This window comes from Phocoena sinus, chromosome 11, assembly GCF_008692025.1.
Source record: "Phocoena sinus isolate mPhoSin1 chromosome 11, mPhoSin1.pri, whole genome shotgun sequence".
In the NCBI taxonomy this organism is placed as follows: Eukaryota; Metazoa; Chordata; class Mammalia; order Artiodactyla; family Phocoenidae; genus Phocoena; species Phocoena sinus.
Window position 1 is genome coordinate 61479590 of NC_045773.1, and position 22075 is coordinate 61501664.

General features: G+C 38.8%; 1 protein-coding gene across 1 annotated transcript in view; it reads right to left on the minus strand.

The window, feature by feature from the left end:
* LOC116762146 (GDNF family receptor alpha-like) overlaps positions 1 to 22075 on the minus strand; it is a 59568-nt gene that overhangs the window by 21562 nt on the left and 15931 nt on the right. Inside the window, 3 exon segments of the mRNA XM_032648899.1 lie at positions 10127 to 10377; positions 15580 to 15910; positions 16800 to 16856. Of these exon segments, the coding sequence (XP_032504790.1) occupies positions 10127 to 10377; positions 15580 to 15910; positions 16800 to 16856 (639 nt within the window).

The window sequence follows — 22075 nt, forward strand, 5'->3', positions numbered from 1 at the left end:
TGTTACTTGCAGCGTTCAGCATTTCTTGGTTGACATTCTTGATGTATGGTACCCAGACAAGCTGTATCTGCAACACCTGATGCCCTAATTTCATCTCAGAACTACTTAATCAGAAACTTTGGGGCTGGAACCCAACAATGTGTTTAACAAGCACTGTAGGTGATTCTCTTGCAGTTAAAGTTTGAGAAACACTGCTCTAAGCCACTATCTCAATAAAAGTTTTAGGAATGATAAGGACATCTGCTTGGAATCTTTCATGACACTATGATGCCTACTGATTACTAGATTGACACAGTATACCAGGCTGATTAGGTTGATCTGTTTCTTAGTAGCAGACAGGTTATGAGATATGTAAGTTATTTGATATTTATTAAATTATACTTTTTTTTTTCCTTAAAGGTCTTTGAGAGATTGTCTAGATCCATGCTACTCAGAGTGTGATCCCTGGACCAGCAGCATTAACATCACCTGGGAGCTTGTTAGAAATGCCAATCTCAGGCCTTCACCCAGAACAACTGAATCAGAACCTGCATTTTAACTAGAAACTATGTAATTTTTATACACATTAAAGTTTAAGATCAAATGTCCAACTTCATCATCTGACCTAAAATCATTCAAACATATATTTAAGAAGTCACTTATTCTGAGAAAATATGACACCTTAGAACTTCTGGAAATTAGTCTGTTTCCCACACCATCTGTGTGACATCATAATGGTTATGCAAAAATTATTGATTTGTGTGATTCTCCAAATCCCTGAAAGTCTATAGTAAGAGTTTATATTTGCTGAATTTTACTATTGTTACGAATATTTCTTTACATGAATTAACTGATATAATCTTTGCACCAACATTCTGGGTTAACATTGATTTTCCATTTCACAGAAAAGGAATTGAGGCCAAAAGTGAGTAACTTGTTCACAGTTACTTATCCTGTAAATGATGGAGAAATTATCCAAGCCCAGCATGCTGGTGCCATTTTGCCTCTCTAAGACTAGGCTCTAGAATAAGGTCTATTAACACTTCCAAACATGAGATCTGACTATTAGAGGCATTGTTGTTGATCATGGTTTTTAACCAAAAAATCAAGGCTGGGACCAAGGAAGAAGGGAAGTGAAAAAAGCTCTGTGTGTATTTTAGGTTTGAAAGTTAATAAAGGTTTAATGCACTGATTTACCTCTGAGGCCCAGAGCCAAAGAAATACCCAGAATTCTAAGTAGCATAAAAGCCTAGAGTTACAGTTTACCATGGATCTGATTTTTTTTACATTGGGTGGTAACTTAAGTCATTCTAAAGAAATGGTTTATTTGTTTTTATTATTCTTTATGTTACTAACTTATAACACACATGCCTGTTCTCTAAAGAGTTCTAAAGAGTTTGCAAATAATGAAAAACAGGTTCCTAAAGGAATAATTTTTAAGAGGAAAACATACATTTATAAGTGAGTGTCTACGAATTGGATGTACTACAAATTCACCATGGAGCCACTTTAATCCCGAAAATACAAAATACTGGACAATTTAGAGGCTATGTTATAAATATGAATACAGAGTAGAGAAATTATGTTGAATGTTCCTTGGAAAACCAAGAGATTTTTTTAGCACCTGGACTGAATTTGAAGGAAACTGGACTTGAATTAGAGTTTTGTGTGGGAACCAAGAAAAAGTCAGTGGTTTTGGCTAGATGAAGTGATTTATTTAAAGCCAAAACTTAACATAAAGCTCCTGGAATACCAACCTATATGAATTGGCTATAAGAGAAGGTGGTGTGTGTGTGTGTGTGTGTGTGTGTGTGTGTGTGTGTGTGTGTTGTGTGTCTGTGTGCATATGTGTGAGCATATGAGGGGGAGAGAGAGAGAGAGAGATTTTTGCAATGGAAATGTCTTTCACAATTCACTTCGCTCACTGTTTTATTTATAGTCTATAACCTTATTTTCTCAAACAGCCACTGACAAGATGACAATAAAAATTAAAACAAGAATTGACAAAAGTGAGTTTGAGCCTCTATTAATCCACTTTGCACAGTCTTTAAATTATTTTCCTGAAAGTAAGTGTAAAATGTTATACAGTTTAGGAAAAATATACAAAACTATGTATTAAGCACTTCTATACCTAAACGGGTGTGTTTAAAGGACTTTCTATAAGAATGCTCATTAATGGAATGTTACTTTTAGATCAAGACCTTCACTGGGAATAGACAGATGAAATACTGTAAGCCAAGATGAAACAGTGAAATAAATAATCTATCCATTGAATGGAGACAAGTAAGTAAGACAGTCTTATTGGCAATGTTGATATCTAAGACGAGACCTCAGTAGACAGATGGGTGAGAAGTATGGCTACAGGAAGAAATAAAGTTGTAGAAATACTTACTAATCTGAGGGCTCTTTTCCCAAGTTTCTCACAAGGCTATACACATGTTTAGGAGTTTTTATATGAATATTTCACATGTTTAGGAGTTTTTATATGAATATTTCACAGAAGCCAGGTAGTTTTGTATATCTATTGGAGACTGTCTTTTTTCAGCCTTGTTACTAACAGACAGGGCTTCCTGTATCCTAGAGTTCATTAAGGGGATAACGCACATTTAAGAGCAAAAATGTGTTAGAACCAATTGCCTATTTCAGTGTTGACACCATACAAGAATCAACTGTAAAAGAGTTTCCCACTATTCAGACTTTTTGAAAGTAGAACTGTGAAGAGGAAAAGTATTGGAAAATATAAGGAGCCCGAAATGTTTTTATTAAAGTGGGCAGTAGCAGCCCAGTCTTATTAATTCCTGATTCTTTTGCTCAAATATTTGAATTGAAAATTCCAGCTTAAGTGGAAACACAAATGAGTGAGGCTCTTAATAGGAAAGCTATATTATGACGAGAGGTCTAATAAGGAGGGAAAAGAACAACGGTATTCAGAAGGCAGTGCTGCCATAGAGATAGAGTTGATTCATTCATCCATCCATCCATCCACTCACGGTTTATTGAGTAGCTAATGTGTGCCAACTGTGTTTTTAGGCACTGGGGTGAAGCAGGCCAACTTAAGAGCTGCATGGTATCAGTCTTGCCTTTCTGTGCATAGAAGTTTCTCATTCCCTGAGAGGTGTGAGCTAAAAGAGGTTCTGGGTTCTCCGGCCAGTGCCTGGGTTTTTCCCACGTGTGGATTAAAGCAGTGGTTCCCAAACTTGGTTGAAAATCAGAAACACCTGGGTGATTTTTTCTTTTTTAATACAGATTTCTGAGCTCTGCCTCAGGCCTACTGAATTAGAATAATTGAGGTTAGGGTCAAATATCTATATTTTAAACAAACCTTTAGATATTTCTGAAGGATGAACAGGTTTGAGGGCCAAGAATTCCACGTCCATCTTCTCAGTACTTTGCGGGTTGTCTTTGTGATCATCAGGCTCTTCATTAATAATGAAAAGATTGTTCCTAACAGAGTTGGGGGACCAGCTGTCTTTAGCGAAACATTCATATAGAAACTCCTAAACATGGGTATAGCCTTTGTTAAACATCAGATAAAGAAACCTAATAGTCCAGTCCTGAATCCAGTGCCAAACAACAATGGTATTTAAAGTCAGGGTGATTAAAATGTATAGAATATCTGCTATGTAACAGGCAGTTTATACACTTAATCTCATTCAAGCTCTCTGGATGCATATGGCATCTCTGGCAAGCCCTAATAGAGGTACAGCACAGACCCCTTGGACTCTAGAGCAAGGCTCCACCATCTGTAGGAGGAGCCCATTTGCCATTTAAAATATAGCTCCTAACATGCTGCTGGGTATGAAGAAATTCATTAAGTCATTGGTTCCCAGAAAGGTGAGTACAGGATATCATTGCTAACTAAATGGACAGCTGTCACACCACAGACCCACCTAGATGTGGCCTGAGAGACCAGTGGTGAGGGGACATCCTCCCCAAGGGAGAGCATAAGCAGTGCTCTTGATTGCCCACTTTGCAGAGACAGACATGGATAGAAGTTAAGACTGGTGGGCAGTGGTAGATTGCTTGATCAGAGAGATGGAAAGAGCGTCCTTGAGAGACTGTAGACAAGGGAATGAGGGGAAGAGGCATATGGAAGGTCCTGTGGTAGTAGCACAAAGTGGGCAGATCGGATAGTATGCACCACGGAGTAGACCTTCAACAACCAGGTCAACTGGTGACCTGCCCAGAGGAGGCCAAGCATGCCCTCTTCAGCCACGCAATGCCTGTGCACTGAGCATATGGTGGCAAGGATGGCAGCCATGCATGGCCCCACAGACTGGACTCCCTCTCCCTCAGGCCGGCCCATCAAAGTTCTGCCAGTGCTGAATGCCAAACAGCCCAGCAACAGCAGAAACCTGTATGTCGCCCACAGTTTGGCAGGTGGGTGGCAGACTGATGATACCATAACCCTTCCACCCTGAAGAAGGCAGTGATGCATTCCTGCTGGAATTTATACCTATTCTGGGTATGGATTTGCCTTTGCTCCTTACCATCAAATACTTCCTCCAATGCCTAGTCCATCTTTGTGCAGATGCAACCTGACAGTGCTTCCCCTTGGGTCTGGCCCTGGACACCTCCTTCTTCCCTCCTCAGTGCTCTTCTGTCCCTGCAGCATGAGATGGACATTAGGCTCCACTCAGCATTTATGTATGTACTATACACAATTTCCAGGGAATCAAGGTTCATGGGGCCACCCCTGAGAAATGGGACACAGAATCCAAAGGATGTCTTTCCTGTCCTTCTGCCATGAAGACAGTTCTGAGATGCATTTCTCAAAGCACCTTGGAAGGTCCCAAAAGGAACAGGAACACTTGAAAGAGATGGAGCGATAGTGTGAGTTGATTCCTCTTGACTGCATTGTACAGAGTTTTACAATAAAGATATGAGCTCAGGTAGAAACTTGCTGGTTTTCAAGCAGAGATCAGAGAGGTTAAAATGAGGACCCTATGACATGAAAGCTGACTGTCTTAGGTCCCAAATAGTAAGCGATACGACTGAACAAGATTGTCCAGTCATAAGAGTCCCAGTATTTCTGAGTTAAACAAGTTGGCTCAGCTATGCAGCAAAAAATCAGTTTAAGGGGAATACATTTTCACTCAAGTCCATTGTTTAGATTAGCTTAAATCATTGCATTAGAGAGAGAGGTATGGGGGTAAAGAAGCCAGGCAACAAGGCAGACTTGGGAACTAGTCAAGAAAACACTTTTTTTATTGTGGATACTGGCACACGGAACTGACTGAAAGCAAATATATTAGAAACCTAACACATTTTTAAGAGATTATGTTGTCAAGGAAGCCACCGGTTGGCTTGCAGAGTCTGTGACTGTTAAATGTTAAAGCAACTCACAGTCTCTCAAAACTCATGAGCAGGATATGGTCTAGGAGAGCTCCTGTTCCAGAAGGAGGGCATCCTCTCCCCCAGCCTACTGCAGATACAGCTGTGGAGGATGGTGGATAAGGAAAAAGCTTCCAGAGGGCGAGATGGGAGCCTTAGGTGTGGTTCTTCCCAGGTATCTGTCAGAGAGGCTTCAAATGACTACCAGGCAGGATTTCATTACTGGGTGCTATAACTCTCGCTTTTTACCTTATTTTGAATGGGCGTCTTTATTGATGTTATGCTGTCCCTGTTAATATACCTATAACATGCATGCATGCGTGTGTGTGTGTCTGTGTGTGTGTTATTTGTGTTGGAGAGATGGTAGGGAATAACTGCTCTTTCTGGTTCATGGGCTGCCTGTCCACTCCATGGTGCTACGTCATCTGGATTGCACATCACCCAAGATCCAGGTCTTTGAGCTAGTGACTGTCACTGGATGAACATTTGGGAAACACTGGGTCATCGCCCTTGGGGAAAGGGTAAGTACATTCTCTTTGTAGACAGAAAAGTGAAATAGACATTGGGTGAATTGTGGCAGAGTCTTACTTGTCAACTAATAACCACAGTTGCCTTTTCTTCTGGTTCAAAACTGTACTACAGTTTCCCACCTTTCTTGCAGAAAGCTGTGACCATGTGGTTGAGTCATGGTCAGCAGGACGTGGGTGTAGGTGACGTACATGGCTTCCACTACCAAACCATGAAATACTCCTCTGTGACTATGTTGCTTTCTGCATTCTGTCTTACCCTCTTTCCAGCTGAGTGGAGAGGGCTTTGAAGTCCATCATGAGAAAGAGACACACATTGGGAAGAGGCTGGTCCTCTAAATATAGGCTACTATGCAGCCTTTAAAGCCATCATATGTGTACAAACTTGCAAATGGGTCCATCATATATTTTTAAATTAAAAAGGGAGCTGTAGAGCAGGATATATAGTTTGATTCCATTAAAAAATATCTGTGTGTGTGTGTAAGGGAGAGGGAGGCACTGTTTGAGTGTGTACAAAATGTATAAGGTACGTATACTTACAAGGCAAAAAAAAAAAGTGTTAGAAAGAATGTACACCAATCTTGTAAACGTTGGCTCTCTCTAGAGAATGAGATTGGGGGAAGAATTTAACTTATTTTTGTTTCTATATTCTTTAAATTTTGTTTAAGCTTGTATCCCAATTATAATATTTTCTGCTCCCTATAGGATTTAATAGAAATAGGTAGTCTCTTTTTATGTATTTATTCTTTTTAAAAATAATTCTTCAAAAAGAAGCTGAGCCTTCAGGGGCAGAATGGGTTTATTTCCAAACCTCTTTAAGAGATTTGTCTACAGTTGGCATAAAAAGACAACTTTGCACCAGGAGAAAAGAGAATATTCCTGTCAGCATGTGGTACACACACATCTATAGATTGAATTTTTCAGTGTAGCAGGGAAAGGCAACACCAATCTCTTAATTCTTTCCATTTCTGTGGTCCTCTCTGTCTTAACCAATTTTTTTCTCTTCCGTTTCTCTCATGCCTCTCTCAGCTCTAACTGCCAACAATTTGCTCTGGGCTGCCAGATGCCAGAGAGAAGTGAGCCTGTGGATGCAGAGTTGTGCAGGTGAGTGCAAGTCGGTGGCCAAATACCCAGCACCTTCAGGATGCTCAGTGCCCAAATGTGGTCCTGCAGACTGGAACCGAGGCATGCTCTTCAACATGTTTTCAAAGCTCAGATCTGAGATGAGAACAAAGAGGTTCTGCCTGAGAGGGCTGTGGAGCATCTTGAACCAACACAAGCTTGTTGTCCTCATGGTGTTAGAGGCAGGAGAACACCGTGGGCTGCAGTCAACCAGCCAGGGCTGGGATCCTGCATCCACTGCATCCTGGACATGGAAGCCAAGTGACCCAGCTCACCTCTCAGCTGCCTTTATCTGCCATGTGAAAAGCTGCAGAAATAATATTGTCCAGCTCATGGAATGATTAAGGTTAGATGAGGAATGTGACCCCAGATAAGCACTCCTTCTAGCAACTCTCTCATTTTTTATAATTATTATAAGACTCTGACTTGGATACATCAAGGTAGATGACTTTCAGATTTGTTTCAAGCAAGTGTTCTTCAAACTTCCAAGAGCAGCACATTAGTGAATCATGAAGTCAATTTAGTAGGTAGTCAGCATTGAAAAAAATATAATGGAATAGAATAATAATTTTTAAAAAACAGAAGACACAGCATGTAAAAATCTAATGTCAAATGCATTGCTTACTGTGGTCTGAGGTCAAGTGAGTTTGAAAAACAATGACTTGAAGCCAAACAAAAGTGACAAATGGAAAATTTTCTCCAACTGTCCTCTCTGTTCTATTCAGTTCTGCCCCTTTCAGATAAAATGAGAAGGTGAAGGGCTTTGGAAACCAGCTGTAATGAGAGCTGTTTTTTTTTTTTTTTTTTTGAGAGGTTGATAAAATGTACTAATATTTTTTAATTTTTATTTTATATTGGAGTATAGTTGATTAACAATGATGTGTTAGACACAGGTGCATTTTGATAAAGCGTGAGCATGCTGGGCTGATGTGAAAAGTCAGAGGCAGTGGTTAGAGTTCATTCAAAAATCTCCATGTTCTACCACTTCCCAAGTATATGGGGCAGGGGATGAGGGTTTGTTAGAACTAGCCAGGCTAAGGATTTAATTTGTGTTTTTGTCTGAAACTTTTCCTATTAATTCAAGTACTCAGAACCCTGACAGAAGGCCTTTAAAGTTCCTTTAATTCTATAAACGCATCACTTAAAATTCCTACTTTTAGTAAGTAATGTTTGAGGAGAAAACCTCATCATGTTTAGTCTTCCAAAGTGAGTGAAGAAAAGTGAATCATTTTGAATTTTTATTTTTCTGAAACATTATAGAGTATGTCAATGTTTATGGATTTTTGTGTCCATTTCTACTGTTTCTTCATGAATATATATGTATTTTTGCTCTATATAGGTAGTCAAATACAATGAAAGCAAAACATAAGAATTATTGAAAACACATGGGAGAAAACTCGGTTTGGAAGTAGAATTAGGTTGCTTGCGCTGGCATTCTTAGGGAATTTATGCCCAAGGAATTGGTTACCACTAACTTGCAGAACTACATTTTTTTTCCCGGACACCATTTAATATGGAAAAACCACTTATAAATAATCATGATAGTGTAATTGTATATATTGTTGTTGGTTTAAGTTACTTTATTTGGTATTTCCTTTTGTAATGTTATGAGCCATTCATTACAAATATCTTTAGTTCCAACAGAATTAGCCACTTAGTATTAATCAAAGAGGAAGATTATTTAGAAAATATGACTCAACAAATATCATACGATTTTCCTCTTTGTATCATGATTTCAATTGAAATACGTCTGTAGTGCTAATTATAGAAATTCCACAGAGAGCCCTGTTGGAATCAAACCATACACTCTGAGTCGTATGTTTATTACCTAATACATAACAAATCACAATTTTGATCATATTGGCTAATGTGTATCGCTTTAGTATCTTTAAAGAAAAATAGAACAAAATTTTTAAAATGTGTGTATCTGTTTATAGTTAGATAGATATATATAAAGATATATACAGATATGTATCTGTCAAAATTTGTATAAATATAAAGATTTTTTGCAATGAAATGATAAATGTCTGTTATTCCTTCCTGGAAATGGTGCTTGTGGTTTGGTTACACCTAGGGTTTTATGAGCCGGGGATGTTTTGGGACTCACATAGTTGCATGGATTAACCTTGAAGGTAGATGATGGAGAGGTCTTGAATTAGTGTGTGATCACATTGTTAGGCTTTTTCCTAGAAGACCTATAGCCAAATCCCTCTCAACCACTTGTTCCCTTTGAGACTGTAGACAAATTATTTAAATTCCTAAATCTGTTTTCTTATCCCTAAAATACTGTACATAATAACTTTAGAAAATGTGTTTTCCATTCTCTCATACAGGTAGATTAGCAGACATATTAAAGACCAAGGGGAGATAACTAAATCCAAGGGTAAATACGTTTTACTTAGGTTGGGACAGCCATATAGTAGATTGTTAACTACCCCCTGATGAATCCAGCTTTGGATATACACATCCTTCTCACCGTGACTGTGAGCTTGGCCATGTGACTTGCTTTGTCCAGTGGGGCACTAGCAAATATAGCAGAAGCAGATGCTTGACAAGTACTTGTTCACTGGGGATTAGCTGCTAGGGATGCTGCCATCACCATGAAAGATCCAGGGTCTACTGCTGCAGAGGTCATGTGGAAGAGAACCACGCCATCCCAGCCAACAGTCCTTGTTAAATAACACCTGAACAGACTGGCCTTGGTCTCACCAGACGATTGTACCTTCATGAGAGACCCCAAACAAGACCATCAGAAGAACCACCCAACTGAGCCAAGCCCAGTGAGAAGGATTGTGAAGAAATAAATAATTATTTCAAGCCACCAAGATTTGGGTTGATTTGTTACTTGCAATAGATACCTGTTACATTCCGTTATCTGGTAGGATAAACCTTTTAGGCTCTTGATATTGAAATCAATGTGACACCTAGGAGTGATCAATCATATAAATTAACAACATGTATCACTTGCAGATAAAAGAGTAAAATAGCAAATGTGCAAAGCATAATCAGAAAATAAATTTTAAAATTAGAAACATAGAGTTGACTTTGTGACCAAATTTTCTGTGCTGGATTACTACTTTGTGCTGTATAGACAAAAATAAGAAATATATTATATATGTGTGTGTGTGTATATATATGTATATATACACAATTGGGTAACTTACTGAAACATGATTTTCTATGAAGCATATGCTGGAAAATCTTGCACAAGGATTCTTCACTTTGGGTAATGGTCCTACAGGTGCACTGCATTTGAAGGACTGTTCCAAGGGTACCAATGTAAGCTGCTTTGCAGTCATTACTTCCGGAGCAAGTGAGGTCTTGCTTGCTTAAGGTACTGATGCAGGTCTCATCCTCATGGCACTTTCTTATCACATGCTGCCAGCACTTTGCCTGGAATGTTCTATAGCGCCTCCTAGAAAGAGTCAGGAAATGGAATTAGTCTCTGAATAATATTATTTCACACTAACATGTAGTGTTGCCTCACCCAACGAAAGACTGACATAAAGCAAAATGCCTTCTAGATGCTTATAAACATAGTTGAAAACTAAGTTTGTACATTTAAACATCCCAACAGAGAGTACAGAAGAAAACTTGTGAATTATTTTTCCTTTTGTGTTGAAAGGCAGAGGTTAAGTTTCGGATTCCCTGGATGACTCTTCCTTCATTACTAATTTTATTTCACTGGGCAATGATTTGTAGTAAGAACTCCTTGTGAGATTTATTAGCAATAATTTCTGAAGCAGAATGTGGTTTTGAGACTAGCATTTGGCCATTGACTCCCACCAAGTGATTTCAGAACAGTCTCTTGACTTTTCCAGAGACTTTTCCCACAGGATGGGAGGTACTGTATTCTTTCTCAATATTTCTAGGCAGACTAATTAGAGTTAACAAAATGCTCTGAGGTTCTCTGGCAGCATGAGCTAATTTAAAGCAAAACATGAGTTTATTTAATGGTCGAGATAATCCATTAGAATCATATCCATTCATAACTTTTCTGACTACATATATCATTCTTGCTGTATTAGCATTGAATAAAATCTGGATAGTGTACAATAATTTCATATTTGGAACTTTCACAGTAAGAAAATATCTACTTAGTGGAACCAAGAATATTAATCTTCCTATTTATCATGTATAATTATTTTTTCCCTGTCTTGAATATGTCACCATCAAACATGCATGAAAACCCTCTGAGTACACGTCATTTGTCCTGCGCTTATTTGCTTTCATGATGTTACTCCGCTTAAATCCATAAATCACATTATTTTTAATAATCTTGTATTTTAAGTCATCTTAAAGGAATCAGCTTTTAAATACAGTGGTAAAAATTAATTAATATATTAAAATTTATATTTAATAAAATACTACAAAGTTTTTGAGCATATAATTCTGAATCCAGAAGAACAAATATGTTCCTTTAATGCAATTAAGGGTTTTATATATAAGATGTCATCTAGATGTAAGCATTGGCAGTATTGGTTGTCATCTATGAGGTTGACAGGTGCCATTTAGTCTTTCTTAAATATATGTTTTACAAAGTTTAAGTTGCATGATTTATCTCCTCATAAAAGTTATTTCATTCAAAAAAGTAGTTGTGAAATTTTGCAAAAATGATGAACTGAAGGATATTTAATTAAAAATTAAAATATTATAAAAAATACTTTGGTATACTTACTATCTAAATTATTTGAAAAAATTAAATATGGCAAAATATTTTATATTATAGAAATTTTGTTTTATGTTTGAGATGTTTTGCTGTGTAGCTGTTTCATTATCCTTATTTTCTCGATATACTGAAATTTCTTATTCTGGTTTATTACTTGAACCATTAAGTATTTAAAAGAGTAAGTTTTAAAATAGAGTTAATTATTTTGTTTTTAGTTTTGCTATAAGTTTCTGGTTATATTGTAAAATGTAAGAGAATATGGTCTGTGTAATTTCTACACACAGAATGTATTACATTTGCCTTTGTGACCTAATATATAGTCATACTTTGTGAATATTCCTTGGCACTTAAATATGTCTATTGTGGAGTTTTGCTTTTAAAAAGTAGGTAAAATTTCTTGTAAGCAATTACTTTTTTTCACTACTTTCTGGAATTCATACATATGGAAAAACAATGTATTGTAATTTCCTGTAAATTCCTAAACATTTATAATTGGCAAAATATAATCTCACCTCCCAGTGTGTATCTGTATTGGGCAAATTAATTGAAAAACTAGTTCTTTATGTCATCTTCTTTGGCCTTTTCAAATAAACAGAGGAGTTTCAAGACCAATCATGAAAAGAGTAAGCGGGCACAGGGACAGAAGTTGTATTTTCAAATCCAATTGCTCTGCTTTGCCCCGTGTATAAGGGCTTCTGCAGGAAAGATCCATGATAAAGTCTTAACATTCTCACTGAAGAAGTTGTTTTTCTTTGGAGATTTTTTTTTTTCCATCTGAATTACATTAAGGATAATTTAATATAAATACTGGAAATCTCCCTAAGGCAAAATCTGCTTGAGAAAATGATAGAATTTGTCTTTTCATCTTGACAACTAATATTGTATAATATTTCCATCACCTCTATAAAGTGTTCATTCAGAGACTATTTGCACATGGTGAAAGAAAAAGGCACACAATCCTTACTCCCTGAATTAATATATAAAAAACAGGAATTACATAAGAAGAGACATGTATCTGTATATTAAAACATTATAAAAATTAAGTAAGTACAGATATTCAAAAGTAGAGGGAAATGAGATGAAGTCTTTTGAGAGTATATCATGTTCCAGACCCTGCACCAAGCACTTTGGAGAGGTTGTGAAACCCAGCCGTCCTTGTGGAGGAAAATCACCAACTCTATCAGTCAGTCTGAGGATGTGTTGATGCCAAAGTGAGGTTCATGCAAGAGTTTGTGTTTCAGAATCCATCACAGGGCTTCTCAAGGATTGTAGCAGTGGATCCCATCACTCGACATTAAAATATGGTATTTAATAGGGAAACTCAGATATATCATCCTGAGAAAATTGAATACTAATAACTCAAAGATAATGATGTAGAATATCCGGGGCCCTGGCACTGGAATCAGGTAAATCTTGGTACCGTCCATGGAGACATCTGGCATTTTTACAGGGATTACTTAAAAAAAAAAGTGTCCTCTGGCTGGATAAAATGTTATTTGGTTTCACTGCTAGTGAAGATAGATGATAGACAGTAATATTTTATTTGTGATATGAGAAAAATAATGCAATCAAATGTTTTTACCACATTTCATTGATTATAGGAGATACCATTATTTTATTACAACTAAAATCACTTGTTGGCAGTTGCTATTGTTTTAATTTAATACTTTTGTTTTTGGTCACTGGGCTTAAGACGCATTCCAAACATGTTAGGGATATTAAAATGTGCAAAAATTTTGCATCTTTGAATCAATGAAATACAATAGTACACTGAATAAGGATTTTTGAGATATAAATGAGTTTGAAAATTTTTAATTTCATTGTAAAAAATATTTTTATTATTAATTTTATTATTCATTCAAGAGAAATAATTAGTAAAACTTAAAATAACTGATAAACATTTGCAGGAAAAGATCCGCAAATAAAACTTTCTTAAGAACTTTGACATTCTATATAAGTTGAAGCAAAAAAAAAAAAATAGTAAATAGTTTAGCACTCTGCTGAGATCTTTACCCTTTATCTTACAGAATGTGTGCTATAGGGAAGCAGTTCTCTTTTTTTGACAAATGTTTACAAGATCTGCAGCTACTTTGCAAGTTGGAATGCCTGACACTAAATGTGTGAGGATAGTTAAAAGGCGGAAGGAAAGCAGTTCACCAAGAATCAGCCCATTCAGGAAGTGATGTCATTAAATCTCATTTGCCAGTAGTTCAAGCAAAGTGACAAATGTGACAAATCTTGCCCTGAGCTATCACACCTAGCCACTTCTCCACACTAAATGTTTATTTTGACCTTTAAAGGAATTTGCTATATATGGAGTTTTATTCATTTAAATACAATTAAATAAAATAGTCCCTAATAGAAGGTACTGGGCAAAGAAATTAATATGAATTTCTTGGGATAATTATCCCAAGAAGAAGCAGAAGCTTCATCCCAATTAATGCTGGTTGTTAAATAAAGCTCTTTAATGTGATAATATCAATGTTACAGGTAGTTTTGATTCATCAAGTTTATTCAGTATCCTCTTTCTTTCCTCCATCTTCTGACTCATGTCCAAAGAGGCTCACTTAACTGTGGCTTTCTTACCACACAAAAGATCAATTCACCTTGAATATATAAGGAAATGTGCTAACGAAGACCACAGTGAGGAGAAGAGAAAGCCAAGTTGTTGGTTTCAATTTATGGTTTCCAGGAGGAGTTACCTGCAAAGGTAAAGTCTAGTCTCAACTAGCAGCCAGAGTGGATATTTTAACAAGTGAGCACATCATTCACACCTTTGCTCAAATCTCCCAGTACCGCTCTTATTTCTCTGAGTAAATCCATTCTCTATTCCTCTTCCCTTGTGCACTCTACCCTCCTTGCCTGAGATCATGCCACACACATTTCTTCCTCAGCACTGGTTCGTCCTTTTTTTGGTATCTCTTCTTTCCGATATTTACTGAGACAAGCTCATTTTCTCACTTATTCGACTCTGATAAATGTCTCTACTGGGGCCACCCCATTTGTACTGCAATTCTTTCACTCTTTCTGCCCATTCACATTTCCCCTTATTGCGTGTGTGTGTGTGTGTGGTGTGTGTGTGTGTGTGCTCCACAGGGCAGAAAATTTTTGTATCTTGTACCCTGATGCCTAAAATAGTAGTAAGTGCCTGGTAATTTATTTATTTATTTATTTATTTTTGCGATATGCGGGCCTCTCACCGTTGTGGCCCCTCCTGTTGCGGAGCACAGGCTCCCGATGTTGCAGGCCCAGTGGCCATGGCTCACGGGCCCAGCTGCCCCGCGGCATGTGGGATCTTCCTGGACCGGGGCACGAACCCGTGTCCCCTGCATCGGCAGGCGGACTCTCAACCATTGCGCCACCAGGGAAGCCCCTGGTAATTATTTTTTGAATAAACAAATACATGACTAACATCATCGCCTCGAGAATTAAGGGTGAGAGGTTGAGAAGAGAAAAAGGGTGCATTCCTGACACCATGGCACACGTGTGTTGGGGAAATCCAAACTTAGCTCTTTCCTCATCTCCAGCTTAAGACACAAAATATTTATTTTGAAGTTTAAAGAGTCACCTCGTCAAAATTCTATGACATTTAACAGCCTTATATAATCACACCCCCAAAAAACAATAATAAAATTAACATACAAGACAGGTCTATTAAGCAATTCATGAGTCTCACTTGAATATGAAATTTTAATAATGCTATTTCATGACTACCCAATCCTGACAAACTGAATTTCTTTTATTCCAAAAACATATTCTGCATTTGAATTTCGAAAAGGATACTACACATGTACTATGGATTCAAAACTATGAATTGTCTGGCTTTATTTACATCATGTTGAATGATGGTGGGAACTCTAGCTAATGTAATGAGATCAAGTGTTGGGACTAGACTGTAACAAATAAGGTGCCAAAATCAGAAAGTAAGGTATGTGTGTTTTTACTCACCTGCATAATTCATCATTTTGGCAGCTGTGAATTATATCGAGGCAAGTTGGGGCTGGAACTCTGTTCACTGCACATGGCTTGCTGTGAAGAGCTTCTCTGGACTGCTGACAAGGTACATCAGAAGGAGCACAGTCACAAAAAGCCAACATCTGGGCAGTGTTAAAAGGCATATTTTGGTAGAAGAACTGGATGGCTGCTTGGCAGTGTTTCACATCACACAGGTTTCCATTTGCTGAGCAAGCTTTCAGGTAAAGGGCCAACTGTGTGTTACAGAGCACATCCGCCACACACTCCTCCGCCACTTCCAAACAGGACCTGATCCCTCTGATTCCTAAAAGCAATGATATGCCCAGGTCGTAGAAAAGTAAACAAAAAGCTGTACATGCAGAATCTGCAAAACACTGTGAGAAGTCCATGAGCAAAATACAATGATGTGCCCATGTGTTATTTTTGGCAAACATTCCTTTTTTTCCCCCTTAGAGTTAGTATGAACTTACTGGGACCTGAATAGTGGACTATTTGCATCGTCTTTCATCTACACTGGCTACGTGTTGTGATCCAGAAGTGATGGGAAGTGTGTAGGGCCAAAACTGAGCTGCAGAAAAAAATTCTTGAGCCCAGGTTTCTCAAATGTAAACAGTAAATCTTCAGAAATTGCATTTCAGCTATATAGCTAATGGTGCGTTCAGTGGCTCGAATCAAAATGTTCTTGTTCTGTTGCACTTTTTATTTGGGGGGGAAATCTTGACTAAAGGCTGTAGCTATTCCAACATATAAAAATGTTCACATTCTGGAAAACACAGGTATGTGTGAATGCCCCGCCCCCAACACATCCATATACACAAAAAGACCTCAATTTAATTTAAGTGATCAAAATATCTATGAAATTTAATTAAGACCTGGTCTTTGGTGTTAATTGTAAAGTATTCTTCAGCGTAACTATGAATAAACGATGGATAGGCAAAACAGATGTCACATGAGTGGAAGAAATGCAACGATTTTGTTGCCTTTTTTTGTTTTTTAAAAATTATATTTTTATTTAAAATTTTACTGGAGTATAGTTGATTTGATTTTGTTGCACTTCATAGTATTAGAATGATAAAAATATCCACACAATTTATTTTGTAATGACATATCTTTAAGAAACCTAGTAACTACATTTTAAATTATATTGTCCAGTATTTACAATGCAGATCAAAATAACAATTTATAAACATTACCATGATAGGAAAGAGTAGTTAGATTCCACTTGAATTTATTGTCCTCTTTCATGTTATCTAGAAGGAAAACAAAGAGACTATTTTGTTAGTGAACAATGTTCTAAATTTAATAGGAGAATGTGGACTACCTTTATGAGTGAATAATCAAGCAAAAGTACATATAAGCTCATGTAACCCTTATTTAACCCTTGATACACAAAATTAGTGAGGTACAGATGAAGAAAAATAAACCCCTGAAATATCATTCAAGTCAGTTAAACAGCCCTGCTCTGAGTATCCAGTTACTGGAAGATTTAAACAAATGCTAATGACTAGGCCATGTGCTCAGAAGTAAACAAAGAGTCTGTCTGGAGAGAAAGAACAGAAGGAATATTGTCTGAACCAAAAAACTCTTCCCAGTAAAGTCTTAATTAGATTGAAAAGCAATTTAAAGACTATTTCCACCTCTATCTTAGCCTCCCAGAGTTTTTAGGAATTGTAAGTACAGAATTGAAGACTCTCATTGATGGAAGTGAACTTGGTGACCATCTAATGCTAAAACATTTCATTCAAGAAGCATTTGTTGAGAGAGCTGAATCCTAACCACTAGATCACCAGAGGGGAGGGAGAGGGATGGAGCGGGAGTTTGTGGTTGGTAGATGCAAACTGTTCCATTTAGAATGGATAAGCAACAAGTTCCTACTGTATAGCACAGGGAACTATATTCAGTATACTGTGATAAACCATATTGGGAAAGAATATTTTTAAAAAAGAATGTATATATGTGTGTAACTGAATCACTTTGCTGTACAGCAGAGATTGGCTATACTTCAATTAAACTAATGACGTTTAAAAATCTCATTTAATTGTTCTTTCTTTCAAAGATCAACTTTATAAAAAAAAGAAAAGAAGCATTGGTTGAGTCCCTACTATATACCAGGTGCCATACTGAAGACAAATCGGCAGTCCCTATTGTCAAACCTATTAGGAAATAGAGACACAAAAACAAAATCAAAATAAAATAGATGGAGGGGGGGACCTTGAAGATGGCGGAAGAGTAAGACGCGGAGATCGCCTTCCTCCCCACGGATACACCAGAAATACATCCACACGTGGAACAACTCCTACAGAACTCCTACTGAAGGCTGGCAGAAGACCTCAGACCTCCCAAAAGGCAAGAAACTCCCCACGTACCTGGGTAGGGCAAAAGAAAAAAAGAAAAAACAGAGACAAAAGAATAAGGACGGCACCTGCACCAGTGGGAGGGAGCTGTGAAGGAGGAAAAGTTTCCACACACTAGGAAGCCCCTCCGCGGGCGGAGACTGCGGGAGGCGGAGGGGGGAGTTTCGGGACCGCGGAGTAGTGCACAGCGACGGGTGCGGAGGGCAAAGCGGGGAGATTCCTGCACAGACGATCGGTGCCGACCAGCACTCACCAACCCGAGAGGCTTGTCTGCTCACCCGCCGGGGCGGGCGGGGCTGCGAGCTGAGGCTCGGGTTTTGGTTTTGGACGGAGCTCAGGGAGAGGACTGGGGTTGGCGGCTTGAACATAGCCTGAAGGGGTTAGTGCACCACGACTAGCCGGGAGGGAGTTCGGGGAAAAGCCTGCACCTGCCGAAGAGGCAAGAGACTTTTTCTGCCCTCTTTGTTTCCTGGTGCGCGAGGAGAGGGGTTTAAGAGCGCTGCTTAAAGGATCTCCAGAGACGGGCGCGAGCCGCGGCTAAAAGCGCGAACCCCAGAGACGGGCGCGAGCCGCGGCTAAAACCGCGGACCCCAGAGACGGGCGGGAGACGCTAAGGCTGCTGCTGCCGCCACCAAGGGGCCTGTGTGTGAGCACAGGTCACTCTCCACACCCCTCTTCCGCGGAGCCTGTGCAGCCCGCCACTGCCAGGTTCCCGGGATCCAGGGACAACTTCCCCGGGACAACGCACGGCGGGCCTCAGGCTGGTGCAACGTCACGCCGGCCTCTGCCGCAACGTCACGCTGCCTCTGCCGCCGCAGGCCCGCCCCGCACGCAGTGCCCCTCCTTCCCCCATCCCCCAACCCCCGGCCTGAGTGAGCCGGAGGCCCCGAATCCGCGGCTCCTTTAACCCCGTCCTGTCTGAGCGAAAAAACAGACGCCCTCCAGCGACCTACACGCAGAGGCAGGGCCAAATCCAAAGCTGAGCTCCTGTGAGCTGTGAGAACAAAGAGAAAGGGAAATCTCTCCCAGCAGCCACAGAAGTAGCGGATTAAAGCTCCACAATCAACTTGATGTACCCTGCATCTGTGGAATACCTGAATAGACAAGGAATGATCCCAAATTGAAGAGGTGGAATTTAGGAGCGAGATCTATGATTTTTTTCCCTTTTCCTCTTTTTGTGAATGTGTACGTGTATGCTTCTGTGTGAGATCTTGTCTGTATACTCTTGCTTCCACCATTTGTCCTAGGGCTCTATCCGTCCATGATTTTTTTTAAAAAATTCTTTTTCTTAATAATTAAGTTTAATTGTAATAACTTTATTATACTTTACCTTCGTTCTTTCTTTCTTTCCTTCCTTCCTTCCCTCCTTTAGACAACGAATCACCCCAAATTGAGGAGGTGGTCTCAGGGAGCAAGGATTTATGATTTTTCCCCCTTTACCTCTTTTTGTGAAGGTGTATGTGTATGCTTCTGTGTAAGATTTTCTCTGTATAACTTTGCTTCCAACATTTGTCCTAAGGTTCTATCCGTCCCTTTTATTTTATTTTTCTAAATATTTTTAATTCAATAACTATATTATACTTTATTTTATTTTTACTGTATCATCTTTCTTTCTGTCTTCTTTCCTTCTTTCCCTCCTTCCTTCCTTCCTCCCTCCCTCCCTCCCTCCTTTCTTTCCTTCTTTGCTTCTTTCTTCCTTCCTTCCTTTCCTCCTTTCCTTCTTTCTTTACTCATACTTCTACTAATTCTCTCTACTTTTTCTCCCTTTTATTCTGAGCTGTGTGGATGAAAGGCTCTTGGTGCTCCAGCCAGGAGTCAGGGCTCTGCCTCTGAGGTAGGAGAGCCAACTTCAGGACACTGGTCAACAAGAGACCTCCCAGCTCCACATAATATTATAACGGTGGAAATCTCCCAGAGACCTCCATCTTAACACCAGCACCCAGCTTCACTCAACGACCAGCAAGCCACGGTGCTGTACAACCTATGCCAAACAACTAGCAAAACAGGAACACAACCCCACCCATTAGCAGACAGGCTGCCTAAAATCATAATAAGGCCACAGACACCCCAAAACACACCACCAGACGTGAACCTGCCCACTAGAGAGACAAGATCCAGCCTCATCCAGCACAACACAGGCACTAGTCCCCTCCACCAGGAAGCCTACACAACCCACTGAAACAACCTTAGCCACTGGAGACAGACATCAAAAACAACGGGAACTACGAAAGTGCAGCCTGCAAAAAGGAGACCCCAAACACAGTAAGATAAGCAAAATGAGAAGACAGAAAAACACACAGCAGATGAAGGAGCAAGATAAAAACCCACCAGACCTAACAAATGAAGAGGAAATAGGCAATCTACCTGAAAAAGAATTCAGAATAATGATAGTAAGGATGATCCGAAATCTTGGAAGTAGAATGGACAAAATGCAAGAAACAGTTAACAAGGACCTACAAGAACTAAAGATGAAACAAGCAATGATGAACAATGCAATAAATGAAATTAAAACCACTCTAGATAGGATCAATAGCAGAATAACTGAGGCAGAAGAACGGATAAGTGACCTGGAAGATAAAGTAGTGGAAATAACTACTGCAGAGCAGAATAAAGAAAAAAGAATGAAAAGAACTGAGGACAGTCTCAGAGACCTCTGGGACAACATGAAACGCACCAACATTCGAATTATAGGGGTTCCAGAAGAAGAAGAAAGAAAGAAAGGGACTGAGAAAATATTTGAAGAGATTATAGTTGAAAACTTCCCTAATATGGGAAAGGAAATAGTTAATCAAGTCCAGGAAGCACAGAGAGTCCCATACAGGATAAATACAAGGAGAAACACACCAAGACACATATTAATCAAACTGTCAAAAATTAAATACAAAGAAAGCATATTAAAAGCAGCAAGGGAAAAACAACAAATAACACACAAGGGAATCCCCATAAGGTTAACAGCTGATCTCTCAGCAGAAACCCTACAAGCCAGAAGGGAGTGGCAGGACATACTGAAAGTGATGAAGGAGAAAAGCCTGCAACCAAGACTACTCTACCCAGCAAGGATCTCATTCACATTTGATGGAGAAATTAAAACCTTTACAGACAAGCAAAAGCTGAGAGAGTTCAGCACCACCAAACCAGCTTTACAACAAATGCTAAAGGAACTTCTATAGACACGAAACACAAGAGAAGGAAACGACCTATAGTAGCGAACCCAAAACGATATAGAAAATGGGAATACAAACATACATATCGATAATTACCTTAAATGTAAATGGACTAAATGCTCCCACCAAAAGACACAGAGTGGCTGAATGGATACAAAAACAAGACCCTTATATATGCTGTCTACAAGAGACCCACTTCAGACCTAGAGACACATACAGACTGAAAGTAAGGGGATGGAAAAAGATATTCCATGCAAATGGAAACCAAAAGAAAGCTGGAGTAGCAATTCTCATATCAGACAAAATAGACTTTAAAATAAGGACTATTAAAAGGGACAAAGAAGGACACTACATAATGATCAAGGGATCGATCCAAGAAGAAGATATAACAATTGTAAATATTTATGCACCCAACATAGGAGCACCTCAATACATAAGGCAAATACTAACAACCATAAAAGGGGAGCTCAACAGTAACACATTCATAGTAGGGGACTTTAACACCCCACTTTCACCCATGGACAGATCATCCAAAATGAAAATAAATAAGGAAACACAAGCTTTAAATGATACATTAAGCAAGATGGACTTAATTGATATTTATAGGACACTCCATCCAAAAACAAGCAGAATACACATTTTTCTCAAGTGCTCATGGAACATTCTCCAGGATAGATCATATCTTGGGTCACAAATCAAGCCTTGGTAAATTTAAGAAAACTGAAATTGTATCAAGTATCTTTTCTGACCACAACGCCATGAGACTAGATATCAATTACAGGAAAAGATCTGTAAAAAATACAAACACATGGAGGCTAAACAATACACTACTTAATAATGAAGTGATCACTGAAGAAATCAAAGAGGAAATAAAAAAATACCTAGAAACAAATGACAATGGAGACACAACGACCCAAAACCTATGGGATGCAGCAAAAGCAGTTCTAAGGG